General features: G+C 41.5%; 1 protein-coding gene across 1 annotated transcript; it reads right to left on the minus strand.

Moving 5' to 3' along the window:
- Positions 1–1,045: 1,045 nt before the first annotated feature.
- SLC38A2 (solute carrier family 38 member 2) lies at positions 1,046–14,532 on the minus strand. Its single transcript, XM_027730735.2, has 16 exons — positions 14,303–14,532; positions 13,520–13,684; positions 13,168–13,249; positions 12,928–13,043; positions 9,918–9,991; positions 9,730–9,822; positions 9,454–9,535; positions 6,429–6,511; positions 5,389–5,447; positions 5,113–5,259; positions 4,263–4,342; positions 4,067–4,167; positions 3,558–3,682; positions 2,687–2,831; positions 2,472–2,569; positions 1,046–1,720 (listed from the first exon to the last, which is right to left on the minus strand). Exons 2-16 carry the CDS (start codon positions 13,636–13,638, stop codon positions 1,622–1,624), a joined length of 1,503 nt encoding a protein of 500 aa, XP_027586536.1. The 5' UTR covers positions 13,639–13,684; positions 14,303–14,532; the 3' UTR covers positions 1,046–1,621.
- Positions 14,533–16,994: the final 2,462 nt, after the last annotated feature.

A 16,994-nucleotide genomic window follows, 5' to 3' on the forward strand; every position in this document is an offset into this window, starting at 1 on the left:
TAAATTGGAAGAGGAATCCCAGTTATGTGTGTGAAGAGAGTTTGTACCAAGCATGAAATATTGGTGCAGTTATTTTGTGGATTTGACTCAGAAACAGAATAGTCAAGTAATTCAAAATCCAATAATGGATGAGGAATTTGAGAAATACTGTACAGTTTTTGAATATTATACAAGTAGTAGACTAATTTAGGACCTTTTTGTTTTCCTACAGTGTTTCAAGATATATTGGACAGAAAAAACCCTAACGGACATTACATTGCTACAACTGAAAATGGACCTTATTAATCAAGGGAATTTGAGGAGGGAGTTTTGTATTAATGGCATCCTATGCTCCAGTGCCATTCAGTTTATATCTACAATAGGAAAAAAAAAAACAAACCAACAAAAAAGCAAAAATCCCAAACCCTGTTTTACTCAATTGCACTACTGAGTACCTCAAGAAGGGAAATGCCAATGCCATCTTTACAATTTTTAGATTACCTAAGCTTTTCTCAAATGTACCCATTTCTAAAAGGTGGGGTTTTTTAAAGCTTGCAAATTAGGGTTTCCACACCATTTTTGGGTAATAAGGTAACTGTAGTTACTTAAGTAAGCTGACAAATGATTTTTAGGATTATTTTCACTCTAATTTGAACTAGGTGAATTTCATGGGAAGCATTTATTATCAGAGAGTTTTGACCTGTTTTGGTCAAAACAGGTCAGAAGCATTTTAAAAACAATTTCTTCTTATTATGCCTCTACAGAATCATAAAATATACTGAATTGCAAGAGACCCATCAGGATCACTGAGTCCAACTCCTTGCCCTGCACAAGACAGCCCAAGAATCACACCATGTGTCCAATAGCATTGTCCAAACGCTTCTTGAACTCTGTCAGGCTTGGTGCTCTGACCACTTCCCTGGGGAGCCTGTTCCAGTGCTCAACCACCTTCTGGGTGAAAAACCTTTTCCCGATATCCAATCTAAACTTCCCCTGACTCAGCTTCATGCTGTATCCTCGAGTCCTGTCATTGGTCATGAGAGTGAAGAGATCGAGAAAGTCAAACTATATTTAATAATTTAATTTAGGACACTGATTAAATATTCTTAATGAGCTTTTCTATGTTATTCTTTCCTTCTTTTTAGAAAAGTGTTTCTTACAGTCAAAATAGTGCTTTTGAGGTCCATAAGAATTTTTGGTACAAAAAATAAGTGTTTCTCTCTCTCTCTCTCTCTCTCTCTCTTATTGGTTATTTGAACACTTTGCTTTAAATTAAAGAGTTCTTTCTCACATCAAATGGTTCCATTAGGCACATTCAAGTAAAATAACAAAATATCCAAGTAACAATGACGAAAGCCAAACATGGCTTGATAAAAGTCTACAGAGAGTTCTGTCCATTCTCTGGAATGGAATAAAGTTGTCACTTCTGTCAGCCAGACACTCACAAAGTTTGATGTTAATATCCACTTCCATCATGCAGAATAGTTTCTTAAAGACAGAGTTCAGATACTCTACAGTCAGAAGAACCATCAACAAAGAATCTGCCTTTCAAAGGAAGCTGAGTAGCTCATTTTCATTCTCAGGAGGTATCTGAGTGAACACTGGCATCTGAAGTGGAGTGCTAGAGATTAAACCAGGGCAGTTAATGGCCATCAGATGTAACATTCTGGGTCCAGTCTAGAACAATCAGTGTCATACACCCAGTCATCACAATTATTCCGCTTAGAAAGAAGAATGAAGCCTGAAAAAAAGAAAACATAAAAGAAGTACTTCAGATTCTGCTATGATACTGTTGGTTAAGCCATGATATACACCTATAAAGTCATGCCTATATATAACAAAAATGCCATTGCTCATGAAGGACAAAGAGACAAGAGACCAAGTCAGTGATAAGGAGTTACCTTTCTCATACCTGGAGTCGTTTTTCAAATCAAAAAATACTTTTTTTTCAATATAGCAGACCTCACCCTCAACTAAGAAAAGTTAATGTAGTTGCTGATACCAGCCAGGTTATGCCACTGTGCTGACTTAACTCAGTATGTCTAAGATTTGATTCTGAGTCAGTATGTCTACGATCAGTAAGAGCACCAAGAACAGTCGGGATAAACCAAAAAGAGGTCAGCTTTTATGGGTTAAATGACATACATAAGTCTTAAAAGACTATTTAAAGATTGTTAAGCCTTTTTTAGTATAGCTGTTAAGGGTATTCTGTTGAAATCTGGTTCTTATCAGCAACGGAATGACCCAACTATTGTTGAGACTGGGGGCAAGGGCTGAGAGAAGTCACTGAAGTGAACTGAGCCTTGTGATGGCCAGCCCCTCAGCTTCTTAATTCCTATGCAGCTCCCACATTTTAAATTAAGATAACATTAAATACCAATTTACTGACTACCTTCACCAGGACTTTGAAATTCTTAAATCATGAAGCAGAAAATCAATTTTTTTTCTCTGAATTAGTCAACAAGTGTAATTACATATCTGTCTATACATACCCCAATCTTTTGCACTGATTTCATTGGTTCCTTCTTCACTAATTTGATATAGAAGGCAGAAGGAAGTATAAAGATCAGCATGGCAGCTGCAGAAGCACCTGTATAGAAAAAGCACAGAAAGAAATATTCATAAACAGGTAAACATACTTAAATTACATAGAAATTGCCTTTTCTAAAATGTGAAAGACTGCTTAAACTGACAAGGGAATGCTTACCAATGAATCCAAAGATGTCTCGAATAGTAGGGACAAAGATAACAAGCACATTGGTAAATGCCAGAAGAGCAATTGTAATGGAACAATGACGCCACCATTTGAACTCCTTCCCTGCCCACAGCAGCTGCGTAATGGAACTGCGGATCTTTTGAAGGGGGAGAAAAAAAAAAAAAAGACAGTTTAGTCTTTATTGTGGAAGACAGTGACTGTCACCTGAGTTAGACCTTCCTTCTAAAAGTATTTTAATGTTATTTTCCTGAACACTTCATATTTTAATAGAACTCAAAATATGAAAGAATTTTTTTTTTAGATATTTACTTTCTGCACTTGAGAGGCAGCTCTGTGTTTGTTTTTTTTTCCCTCTTTCAGTGATTTAGATTTTCAAAGCGCAGTCAGTAGCAGAAAAAAAAAAAACAACCAAAGAAAAACACCTGTCTTGAATAAAAATAAATTCCAGGGAATTTTGTAACATCTATGGATGCTGCTCAACAATACACACCTAAATGGTCTGATTGTGTCCAAAATGTATGTACAAAAACACGCTGACTTTTGTAAGCTGATAACACAACAGTGTAAATACTCTATATAAAAAGGGCCAATCTGTTTAATTTTCCCAGTTGACTTAATCATACCAGGAAAACAATATAACTGAATGTATTTGTACCTGCTGCTTCATAAATGTTGCATATTCATTTGAATTAACAGTATAGCTATATTTCATCAAGCTTATTGGAATGAATTTCTGTTTTCAGTTAAGAGAAAAACTCTCTAAACTAATAAACAGGAGTTCCCAAATCAGTAAATGACTGTAGGAGTACAGGGGATGAAAAAAAAACCTGGTAGTAAGACATAAAAAAAAAAAATTACGTACCGGGAAAATAACTACAGGTACAGTGAGGGTTACAGCCATAAGAACAGCGAGACGCACAATAAGAAGGAGAACATCAGCACCCAGATAAGCAGAGTAGGTATGAAGCAGTTCTGGTTCGACTTTTCCTATAAAGAAAATAGTATTTTAATTAGATGTAGTTGATATACTTTTCAAACAACTGCTTCTGCTCTAAATTTTAAGTAAATTTTACAGTCACATCAATATGAATTGAAAGCCTTAAGAGCTCCTGTAAGCATGTCTCCATTTTACACAGGGAAGACTTGGAGGCATGGAATCTGTTTTAATCCAATTTTAATCCCGTGTCTCGGACCTAAGTCTACCACTGATCTCCTTTTGGGTGTGCCCTTACAGAAGCACTAAAAACACCCCCAACAAACAGTGTGTACTTAGAACCCATAGTAAATGCTTTCTTGTTCTATCTTTAAAATAATACTGTGGTTTTGCAGAACGTAAGTAATTTAACAGAAAGCAGAGTAGGCAATATTCACCATAAAATGTCAGGTATCCAAAGAGAGCAGCCAATAAATACATGAGGAACATGGCAAAAAAAGATACATAGGATACATTCATCATTCTTTTACGGCTTCGGCTGTAAGGAAAAGAAACATTGTTAGTTGTGAGAACATACTGTTTCATACTACTTTGTTTGTTTAGTGGAATTATAGATAAATCTCTAACATTTACCTTTTCAGTTCTTCATAAATAGGAAGAATTGCAGGATGGCAGACAAAAGAAAATGTTAGGATTGGGACAGCATAGACAGTCTGAAAAAAAAGTATATTTTGTAAGTATCTCAACAAACACTAAAAAATTAAGTTTAGAAATAATCATTTGTAGATTCTTCAGTTTTGACTTAGGCATTAGTTTATTTTTTGAAGAAAACTAGCTATTCTTTACACCAGAAACTTTAGAATAAATTAAAACAAGTTTGTGTTTTCTTAAACCCAGACCCTGAGGACCAAATCATCTCAAATGTCACTGAAGTCCATGCCGATCTGACTGTATCTGCATTCAAAATTATGTTCTGTAACTCACAGGCTTAAGCCACTACAGCCTGATCTTGGTATTAGGTATTACACATACTTCTCCATGTGTGGACATTCACCACTGCAATTGGGAGCATTCATGACTCAAGAATTTGTGACTGGGAACAAGTCTATCCCAAACCCTGGCAAACACTTCCTATTTGCATGCTTTTACAATTTTATTTCCTTCATCTTCTTCTGCAATCAACTTTTTAAAATGCTTCACTAGCTTACTCGACCAAGGTTGAGAAATGCCGTGCTGAAGAATGAAAGATATATTTTTTGCCACTCAAACAGGCACATCAAGCTCTGCTAATTTCTCTGTATTTGGAATGTGGAAACACCCAGTCCACATGAAGTAAACAGTGCCCAAGTCTACTGGAACAGAAAGTCTTAACACATCCCAAGTTTAGAACTGGGCAAATACTTGAAAGAAAAATGACCTAATTTATCTGCTATGTATTTAGTCTCAGTTATTTTCAACAGAGTGTTTGATTTCAGTCAGTTACCTGTGAATTGAAGATGAAATATTTTGGCTTGCACATATCATTTGTTATGTTTTCATTTACCAAAGGTGCTAGTGTTCCATTTAATAATGTCGCATTCATAATGTCACTGTCCATAGGACAAGGAATCTGAAACATCTTCCAAATTACCTAGAAATAAAGCCATGCATTTATTATTACTTTGACTAATGCAAGATGTGAAAATTTTCAGAAACTGTGTTTAATTTCACTTTGAAACACAGTTTTACAAGCACTGAATCTCAACAAGATTATACTTACAACAATCAGAAAGAAGACCATGCAAAGTAAGGAAAAGCCGCTGGTATAGCCCAAATACCCTGTGACCAAGAAAGATAAAAAAAAAAAAAATCTAAGGTACAATAAACAGAAACACCATTCAAGTCAAAACATCATGACAAAATATATTCTATCAGTGATAGTTTTAGATTGTGATTTTCTTAGCGTTACACACAGAACTACTTAATTATTCATTGACTTTCTGCTAATCTCAACCCAGATCTGAAAATTCTGAAAGACATATTAGGGTCTGTACATACAGTGAGTCTGTAGTATTAAATTTTTAATTTAACTTATAAGAAAAAAAATGCGAACTAAAAAAACCCACAGCAACAACTATATGAATTGTTTATTGTATAAGAAGAATGATTATACAGTTAATTCTTATAGCATGTGCTACTAGATAACTTAGCCTTTTCCCTTCTGTTTTCATTGATTTACTTAATTTCTAGAAATAGTAACTTGATAAATAAATTTGAGACACTCGATTATTAAGATTCTACTACAAGATTCTCTGTACAAATAAGTGTGTTAACTGAATTATTCACATATATAACTGAATTACAGCCATTTCAGAGAAAGCATCTGGTATGAATATTCTGCTGATGCTTGGGATCCAAAATGAAAAGACACTGCAATTTAACTGCCCAGGGTCATCCCTATTCTTTGGAGACTCTTATAGGACAGCTAATAACAATATTATATTATTTCACTACTGACCAAAAGAGGTCAAACTTTGTAATAAGAACAGAAAGTTACTGCTGACCTTGTTCTAAAGCCACCTATTTACTGTTCTTTCATTTTCCAAAAACGTATCTGTAATTTAGGATACTTGTATTGATTAATTTTTTTCTTTTTTTCAAGTAGACTGATAGCAATTACCTATACACTAATTAGTCCCAAGAAATGAGTTTGGGAACAGTTGTTACTTCACATAGCATGAAGACTCAAACATTGTATCAATCCACTTCCCCACAGTATTTTCAATGTTTTTTTAATTTTGATTGCACTCTCCTGCTTACCTAAATTTTTCAGTAAGGACAGGGGAAGAATGAGGATGACAGACACCAGCAGCACTAAATAGTCACCATTGAGATACCATTCTCTGTAGAAAAAAAAATAATATTTTTAAGTAATCAAGTATTTAAAAATTACATTTTCAGTTTAGTCTTCACTCATCTTTTATAACATATGGCTCCTCAAAAATATGCACTACCTGACGTCACAAAGGATTGGTGTTCAATTTCTTTTATGGGCCTAATGCTCTACAATAGCTTCTTATCTCACCCCAAACCTGCATTGTGCCTTTCCTTTAGTGTCCTTTTATAAAAATAATATGTATCTGGAAGTCAGAAGACAGAAAATTAAATGACTGATTAGAAAAAAAGTCAACTGGGATCAATCATGGAAAAAACAGTAATTTTCTTAAGTGTTGTCTCCCAACTCTCCAGATGTATTAGAATATTGGAGAGCCCCAACAGGGTTTCCACTTTAAACGGAAATAAAATTCTGTTGGGTGCCCTGCGGGAGTTAAAGAAAAACAGGTGAGGGCTGAAGGTAAGGCAGTAGCTCAAGCCCACTGGCTGAGAAAACTCCAACAAGCACTGGGAGTCTCTTGGAGGCACATTTAGTCCCTTTCAGTAGGGAAAGCATGGTAAGAACCTCAGAATTTTTTTCCTTCGGAACATTTTTGCCACTTATTCCATAAGAAGCAGCAGCTATTTTTTGACAAAACATTTTGGAGCATTAGGAGATTAACATATTTTTTGAAACACAGAAAAACAAAGTTCTACAGGGTCATCCTATATGCTTTAAGCAATTTAAGTAATATTAAGCATTTATTCCCAAATATTAATATTTTACATCCTGTTATGGTGTCATCTAACAGTATTTATTTTAAAATGCAATGTATACTATTGAGTTAAAAGAAAAATTATTTAATTGGAAATTTGTATATGCAAACATAATTGCTGAGATATAACCTTTTACATGGTAGTGGAAATACGAAATAATTAACTGACTTGCTCTGGATTTATGATGTAAATGCAAAAACAATTTGGTCATCTCTTTACTCAGTTTTATCTGGGATAACTAGATGTAGAAAGGACTATTTTAGAAACTTCAAATGTATAGGACACTAACATCATACACTTTTTTTAAATGTAGCAGTCTTGTGGTAAATTTAAAAGAAATCACAGCACAGAGACTTTGCATTTGAATTTGAATGTGAATGTCATAAGAATGTGCACTGTTATTGTGCATACCTCATAAAGAGGCTATCAGGGCTTTCAGATCAAGGACTTCAAAGATTTTCTGTGTTAAAGAGTAAGAATGGGATTGTGCAACTTTAAATACAGCTAATTATTTTAAAAGTTGCTAAACAAATTTTAATAATGGAGCTAGTATCTATGATATTGTCTCAGAATTTTCAGATCTTTTACAGTAAGCATTATTTTGGGACATTTAAACAGGTAAGTGCTTACATTTTAGGCACCAGGCTGCCAGAGTGGAATCCATGCCAATGGTAGCCACCCAGACTCCCCTAAGCAATGCATGGAGAGAGTCAGTTAAACGGGGTTCACAATTGCCAGAGCACTGAGAAAATATTTACTTTCAACCTGTGTACAGCTACCTAGTGCCAGCCAACAAGAAAACATTTAAAATACAGATCTTGATTTCTTAATTTTCTCTGCCAGATTTGCAAAGCAGCAGCTGTATCCAGTGAGATTCACAGCCTTTAACTTTCCTTCTTGAACAATTTTGAATTCTTTACTGAAGATGGGACAGTTAAAAATATTTGCCTCCAAGCCCCCTTCTAAGTACTGGTTACTCCAGGGACTTTCTTAAGAATTAAAAAATAAGGACTTGAATTCAGCCAAAGGAGAGAAATGAACCTTCCCAGCAAAGAATTTGTAAATATAACACTACTAAGTAGATGGGGTAGGTGCAGCATTTGAGTACATTTAAAAAAAAAAAAAAAAAAAAAAAAAAAAGATGGCTAGCGTTGTTACAACAGTATCTATCAGCAAGCTGTACGAACACCACCAAATGGCTTGAACAACCCTTGGGGAACACAGGCAGAAAAATGCCTACCTTCTGAACTCAGGCTTAGGTGTAAGTTGGAGTCTTGAGCTGCTCAGCCCTCTCAAGACTGGGACACTTCAGGACAAGGCACAGAAGTACAACTCTGAAGAGTGAGATTTATAGCACTTAACTCTATCCATCTGAACTCAGGCATCTTGTTTTTACACACCCTCTCAATACAGAGTGATATGATTAACTGTTCTGTGGAGATGCCCAAAACACGTGTCTAAGACAGGTACGCTGAACTGACCACTACAGAGGATCACTCTTCTCCACCGATTATACAATGACCAGAGTAATGATGAGCTCAAAATCTAACTTTCAGAGGGTATGGTTAGATAAAATTAACCTTATCTGGGGCACCTATACTTAAAGCCAAGGATGAAAGCCACTCTGGAGTTAAGGTGTCTCCAGGGCTAGATGGCAAGGCATCCACCAGTTTAGTCTTGGGCATGGAAACTCTGGTTTAGGTCCCAGATTTAGTCCCCCTGTCTTTTTGAGAACTTTTTTGTTGCTTAAGACATTCATTGCAAACTGCACCTTAATCTTATATTTAAACACTTCCCAAAATATTAACACTAGAAAACCAAATTAATCAGACCAAACCAGTTAGATGCAGTAAGAAAAAAAACAACAAAACAAAACCAAAACCAAAACGCCAACCATAACCACATTTATCTTTCCTTAGAGTATGTACTGACTGGTACATACATGAACTTACCTGATATTCTTTAGAGAACAGCTTTCTGTAATATGATGCGATACCTGTATTTTTCTACCTTTTTCCCAGGTCAGGCTGGATCTAAATAAAGTGAAGCACTCAGGGGAAGGGAAAACTTACTGTATCTCTGTCTGAGTAAGAAGCTACCCTACGGTGTACCGGTGGTCTTCATATAAAAATATATACAGTCTCCGTATTTGTTTCTCCTAATAGTTTCTCTGATGAGGAGTTCTAACACCTACCCTGTAGTCTCTTCGATGTTCATAAATGTCTTGATGACCAATGGTAACTCATATTTCACTATGAAGAGGTAGCTTGACATAGCTGTAGGTGAATAACATCATAGATCATTACAAATATAGAATATGCCACACGATGCAAGAATCACATAACATGTTTCATAACTTCACTTGAACACAAGCGGTTAATGAACACATGTTGCGTGAAAGTAAGTCTCCAAGAATAAGTAGGGAACAATTACTATTGACAGTACAGACATTTTAAGATCTTGTCCTCACCTCCAATGTTCTGCATCGTAATTGATCCAGAAGCAGCAAGTTTTCCAGCCATACCAAAAGCCTTCATTCCCAACTGTTCATACAACAAAGATCCTAAAAGAAAACAGAATATTCCATTGGAAGGGTGTGTTTCACCAAGATACCATATGAAACAAATACCATGCCTGTAATATAGTAATTTGCCATACCTCCTTCATTGGCAGTCTTCAAAAGAAGATGCACTGAATACAAAGAAAATATTGAGACAAACAGCAGGAGTATCCTGGGGAGAGAAAAACATGCAAATTTGTAATAGACATAAATGACTTATTGTAGCCCTATTAAATAAAGATGTATCAAACATAAGCATTATTCATATTAAAATATTACCTCGGAAAAAAATGTAAATTCTAAGGTCAGCTAAAAGCATTTTGAAAACCTAATTAATGCCTCATTTAGAAAGGATTTGATACTAAATTGCATTTCAGAAGCATACACAGAAATTCTAGTGCAAGATTAAACAACGCTTCTATTTAGTGTAAAGTGGCATTAGCATCGCCAAGCTGTCAGGCTATTATAATTGGCTACATTTGATATAAATAACAAAGTATCAACGGGAATGGTGGTTGGGTGGGGTTGTATCCTTGTAAGACACTGTATTTCTCCTGTCCTCCTATCCTTGTTCAACAGTGTGTCATGCACCCATTGAATACAGTTGTGACTAACTGCAAGTGAAGATTATCTCTTGTTCTTAAAAGAAACCAGCTTTTCAGCTTAAACATATTTTATGTCTTTTTTAATGTAAAGATGAAACTGCAAAAGCCTTAAAGAATTGTCTGAAAATTCAGGCACATTGAGAGCTGTGTTTTCAAATGGAAATATGTATCTATTGTCACTAAAAAAAAAATAAAAAAAAATTAAAAATTCTTTCCTCAAAAGTTAACTCTTCAGGTGTGCTTACATGGGAATTGCTAGTGGCTTATCTTTCCCACAGCTTTTACAGGCAATGCATGTTATTTCCAGAAGCACGTGTGAATCACCTAAAATGCAGATCTCTCAACAATTCTCTCCCTCAACAAATGCACCTTCTGGAGTGGCACGCTAGGGGGGACTTCTCAGCTGCTGAAGAACACAGTGGAAAATTACAATACATTCAAAAAACCCTCTGGTCCTTCTTATACCAGTACAAGCATTCTGCTTTACAAGAAACCTAAGAATCAGCATATCTGCTTAAAAATGGCAAGCTGCATTTAGCACTCCCAGAATACCCTTTACATTTCCTTTTGTGACATTTTTAATGTTGGTGAAATTAGTAAATGCAGCACAAAGAACCAGAAACCAGAAGATTTGAGAAAAACTCCACAGATCTGTACAGGGGATTCAGGAAACTTGTCTTACGGTGCTAATTCAAGACCAACACATGCACACAAATAAACCTATTTCTGACAGATAGAGGTTAACTAGGATTTTACTCAGCCATCAGCTAGGAACAGCACAGCTGAGATGCGCTGTTACTTTATTTTACTTTAATGTACTTTTACATTACTTTAAAACAGCAGAGATCCTGGACCCCTCAGTCCTAACCTGGAATGGCTGCCTACAGTGTTGACAAGATCAGTCAGCAAATTCATCCTGAAGCTCACTCTGATTCTGGCTTCCAGACCATACTATTTATTTATTTAGTGCTGACACAAGTGACAAGTCACAGCACTGACACAAGTGATTCCACAGTCTTCGAAGAATTTACCGCCTTAATCAACTGCATCTGGATCTGAATCTATAACCTAGTTATTAAAGCATGCCTGTAATGCCCTCACTGTCATCGTAAATCCTCAGTATCATCAGTGATCAACTGCTTCCCTGCCTCAGGACTATACAAACTATACTAATTTTTAAAAGGTAACAAGTTTGTCTTTGAAACAGTCCTAATGTAAGTAAATCTGAATGCAGTACCTGGACATGAAAGGCAACTGACGTCAGCACTCGATTGCTAAATTGACAGTTTTGAACATTTTTTCTGTAGAAAAAAAGGACCCATCAAGTCTGTTCAAATACCTTAAATTCTCTTTTTTCCTCTCCTCAGAGACATTCTAATGTGCATTATGCTGATTACATGTGCTGCAAAACATCTTTAGAGTATGAAACTGATGTGTTGAAATATAGAGTATCTATCTCTTCTGAATTCATGCTAAGTTGTTCATTCAGTTTATCATCATCTAAGTAAGTGAAAATCTTAGTAAAAGATCAACAAATCACCATATACTTTAAATAAAACCTTTCAGATCAGAACTTTATACCTTAGTATACCTTAGTTTCCTCAGAAAATTTGAATCCCACCCTGATACACTCTGAAACATCTGGAAGTAAATCTAAGTTACTTTCTAGAAATCTGGCAACAGAGTCAGAGAAATTTCGAACTAAACATTATTCTTCACATGTTCTTCAACATTCAGCACATTTATCCATTTCCAGGATAAAAGCACAAAGTTCCTTTAAACATATCCATGGATACTCATTTGCAGCCAAACCGCTGATGTTACATGTCATGTGTGCTGAACTGCCTTCGATACACGAAAAATGTAGTTTCCCAAGATGACTGAAAGCACTGTACATAATTTGTACAGTTTTCTCATGTAATTTCCAACTACATTACTACAGTCTATCTTACACCCGAAAGCTTTTGCCAATGTAGATATATCAATAAAGGTATGATGGTTATTCCACATTCCTCCCTGGCAGGCAGACAGCAATTTTTTGGCGTAACTGAAACCAGTTCCCCGAATTGAGTAAAAGCACAGCAGTAAAAAGGATTTCTTTATTGGTGTAAGTACATTGTAAGTCTGTAGGCACAATGATATCGGTTGAGAAGAAGGATATTACGTCCCTGACTGGGACTTGGATAACAGAACTTTCAAGGGAATTCTATCAGTTTTTCATGAAAAAACTACAACTAGTAGTAAAATATTTCTGTATAATACTGTAAAATATTTCTGTGGGTTGCAGAACTTGCAATGAAGCTGTTTAATTTTTGCAAATCCTTCTGAATGTATCACAGTCTTTAAATTTAAAACAAGTCATAAATCCTAAAATGCAATTCTGCACCTATGGAAACGACTGGATGTTTTCTAGAGCTCATATTCTTACACCAAGTATTTTTCCATTAGGAATTACACAGCAGAAAGATATTTTTTTTTTTTTTATGAACCAAAAGATACTTACACAAAAAGAGCAATTCCGGTGTTAGCCATGGCAAAAGAAAGACCAAGGATGCCACTACCCACAATAGCATTGCTCAGATTAAATACTGACATTCCAAAGGAAGTAGTACCCGGATGCTGAGAAAAGGGAGACAGGTAATAATTAATAGAAAGTTATTACTCATCTCAGAATTAAAACAAATATAATTTTGGCAATACATTTCTGTTTATTTATTTGAAACGTCATTGCTTATATACTTACATACTGAGTTTCATATTTCTTCTTTCCAAGATTGGAGTCGAGCAAGAAATTTTGATTTTCTGGATCAATATCTGCATAGTGGCTGCAAAACAACATTGCATCGTTAGTGACTGTCACGGGCAACTCGCATATTCACTTCCCATTCAGCACTTCCAATACATTTCAAAGGAAACGAGCAAACCGACGAACAGCCCCAAAAGAACCACCCCACCTGCCGCTCTGTCAGCGCACGGAGCGTCGCGCCCGTCTCCGCCCGCAGTCATTCCCGTGTTTCCGTGTGCCGACGAACACGGGGCACCACCGGGTGCCCGCCTGGGTGCCGCCCGTGGCCGGCGCCGCGGAGCCCGCTCACCTCTTCATGGCGGCCGGCTTGGTGGGGTACGGGTAGCTGAAGTCGTTGCTGTTGGAGCTGTAGCTGGAGCTGTCCTCGTCGGGGGAGATGTTGAACTTGCCCATCTCGGCGCTGCTCATGCTGGCGGGGCCGCTCTTTTGTCCTTGCCGGCGGGACTCGCCGCGCCTGCGGAGGGGGCGGGAGGCGACGTCAGTGCCGCAGCGGGCGCGCGCCCGTCACGTGGCCGCGCGGCCCCCGCCCGCCGCCGAGTGGAAAAGTACCAGGCGCGCGGGGCGGGGGGCGCGCGGACAAAGGTGAGAGCGCGCGGGGCGGGGGCGGCGCGGCCGGACCGCGCTGGGACCGGCCCGGGCAGCGGCACCGCCGCGCTGCGCTGTCCTCCTGCCCTCCCCGGAACACCCCGCCTCCCCGCCCCGACAGCGGAGCGCAGACTGATGCAACACCGACGGGTGATTGTCACATAGGCTGCCGGAGCCTCCCGCCCCGCGGCTGTCCCTGTGTTTACCTCCCTCCTCCCCGCGGCGACACCGCGCATCCCGGCGTTTTCAATGGAAAAACGCAAATCGGTCGCGGGACTGCGTCGCGCCGCAGTCGCTCTGCGGGTTTGCCACCTTTCCGGCATGCAGCGGCAGCGCGTCCCTATACTCGTCCCGGCGGAGCCCGGCGGGGTCTTGGCGACAAGCCGGGGCGCTGCCGCCGTACAAGGCGCGAAGGACGAGCCGCGCTCCGTCTGGAGAGTCCCCCCGTTCCTCCTGGCGGCCCGGTAACAGCCGGCCCCTGCCGTACCTTCTGCGCAAGAGCTTGAAAGCGAGTTTTTTCTCCCGAAGCCTCGAAATAAGGAGATGCTCTTCTCTCTGCTGCTGCTTCTTGCAAGGGAAAAAAAGCCCTTAACTATAAAACGTCAGCGAAAACAAACCCTAAATAAACAAAGGTAGAAAAAAATCACGTAAAAAACCCCAGCGGTATCAAAGGGAAAGAAAATATTGCGTCCGTGGGGCTCCGACGTCTCTCACGATCTGACGGCCCCCTCGGGGCGCCGCCGCTCTTCACGCAGGAATGTGGGCGTGTCATCCGAGGGGCGCGGCGTCCGCCCGCCGCCGCACCGCCCCCGCCCTGCCCGACTGACCCCCTGCCGCCGCCCGGGCAGGGGCTGGGGGGGGGCATCCGCGGCGGGGGGGGCGCCTCCGACTGAGGGGTGGGAGCCGGTCGCCGGTGTGTGCCCGGCGGGGGTCGGGAGCGGGGTCGTAGCACATATGAGCCGCGCAGCTCTCCCGTGTTTACACTGGGGGCACTGGTTTACACGGCGGAGACAGGACGCTGCGGTGCTTGTCAAGAGCGCCCTGCCTGAGAGGTGCTTCCACCGGCCCGGTGCAGCATCCGCAGCGTTACTGCAGCACCGGGTGGGTACCGGCTTCACCCAGGGCTGCCTCTCCGTTTCCCCCCCGCGCCTGCCTCTGGCGCGCTGCCGAGCTCCGGCGCTGGCGTTTCCCAGTGGCTGGGTGCGTGGCAGGAGACGAGGTGCTACCGACCCATCATAGTTCCTCGCTGCAGTCACTCCCTATTTTTAACACATGAGCAAGCAGCGGTGCATGTGCAAGCCTAGACCCCGGTGGCAGCCGACAGGCTTCCCGAACGTTTCCTCCGGGAATGACAGCCTCCCCCTGGTGATGCGATTTACGATATACCCCACTGTAAGGAAGAGAGGGGGTAACAACATCCTGCTTCCTCTTCCTCAGGTAACCGCTCCAGAAAACTTGGAAGGCTTTGCTACTTGGTCCTCCGTGGGCGGCGGCTCTTTACTGTCCGCCCCAGCCTCTCACACACACGCTGCAAGGCCACAGCCCCGGAGGAGTCTCGGCGCGGGTAGTGGGGGCCCATTTGGCTGCTGTCTCTAGAGGAGCCAGGAGTTGCAAGGCAGCCTCTCCCCTCCCCAGCTCCTGACCCCTCGGCAGCAATGCACTCCCACGCCAATCTGGTGCTGCCAGCCTCGAGCGTGTAGGATGTTCAGCCACTGAGTTGTTTGGCCCCTCTAGGTTATCGCCCTCCCTCCCTCCTTCGCTGCGAGAGCACGTGGAAGTTGCGTGCGGCGCTTCCTGGCTGCTGTCCCGGCGGCGGGGCGGCCGCAGGGACACGGGATCAGCTCACACCTTCGAGGGGCAGCGAGCCCTCACCACCCCTACCCGCTTCTGGCCCCACTGCAGTGCCTGCGGCTTTGCCGGGGGACAGGCGGGACCACCGGTGGCTCTGCCGCGGCCCGAGGCGGCGACACCCGCCCGTAACAGCCGCAGAACGTTCTGGAGCGCCCCCGCTGGGATGGGGGGCGGGCGGTGGAAGCGAGGAAGGGGCGGGGACCGGCGAGGGCACGCGCAGGAGATGCAGAAGCCGAAAATTTTCCATCACTGCAGTGGTACCCCCGCCCCCATCCGGCGCGGCGCGTCATGCTCCCCCCCCCGCTGCAGCCCGGCGGGGCGGAGCAGGAGCGGGCGGGATAGGTTGCGGCGCCTTCCCGCGCAGCCCCGGGGCGCGGAGGGGCGGCGGGGTCGCACCTGCTTCCGCGGTTGTCGGGGTTTGAATGACCTCGGAGCGCAGCTCGGGGCTTTCTGGGGCTGAGCTGCCTCCCGCCCTGCCCACCTGTCCTCGCAGGGCGTCCGTCTTTGCCCCGTGTGCGGGCGCGGCGGACCACGGCTTGGGGTGCCTGTGACCGTGACGGGTGGTGAAGGCGCCCCAGGAGTGCCAGGACACGGCGTTTTCGACCCTCTGAAAATCCGACTGCACAACGGGCAATTTGCCAAGGCTTCAGCACCCTGACGGGTTAAGGCGAAGGGCTGTGCCGCTACCCTTTCGCAACGCAATCACAGTGATATGTAAATAGCGCTGCTGCGGGGAAGGCAGGGCACGCTCCTTTTCCAAGGGGAACGGTGGCTTTTGCAGTCGGTCCCATTCTCCGGATGTCAGCAGTTCTGTGAAATTACAGTTTACGTGACAGAGGTCAAGGTGACCTGTTTGTTGTGGGTTTTGCCAGTGTAGCAACAACCGGAATGACGTATTCTTAACGTTTTAAGGACTGTATCATCCTTTTCAGGGCGAACACAGAGATTGGGTGCATAGTAAAGCGTCCCACATGCGTCTGATAAATACAGCAACCATCTTTATAGATGTGATCTGGTTCCCGTAGACGGTACAGCTTTTAAAAAAGTTAAAACTAGATTTTTTTAGCAAAATAAAAGTTTTACTCTACAAGTGCTTGATTTTTTTTTTTCCAGAACTGTCCTCATTTTATATGGAAAAAGATGATGAGGCTTTGTTCATCGTTTATGAGAAAAAAAATTGGTGAAATGCATTCAGGAAGAAAAATTGCTATTTTTCTAATGGCCCCATTATTGGAAGGTTCACTCTGCAACACGCTAGTGCAATCTGCACTGCTCCAGAACAGGGAGTCTTTAAAATTTTACCCATACAGTCTGTTTGCTGGTTCAAA

This window comes from Pipra filicauda, unplaced genomic scaffold, assembly GCF_003945595.2.
Source record: "Pipra filicauda isolate LSUMZ 115617 unplaced genomic scaffold, ASM394559v2 scaffold277_size1012519_pilon, whole genome shotgun sequence".
NCBI classification, from domain to species: domain Eukaryota; kingdom Metazoa; phylum Chordata; class Aves; order Passeriformes; family Pipridae; genus Pipra; species Pipra filicauda.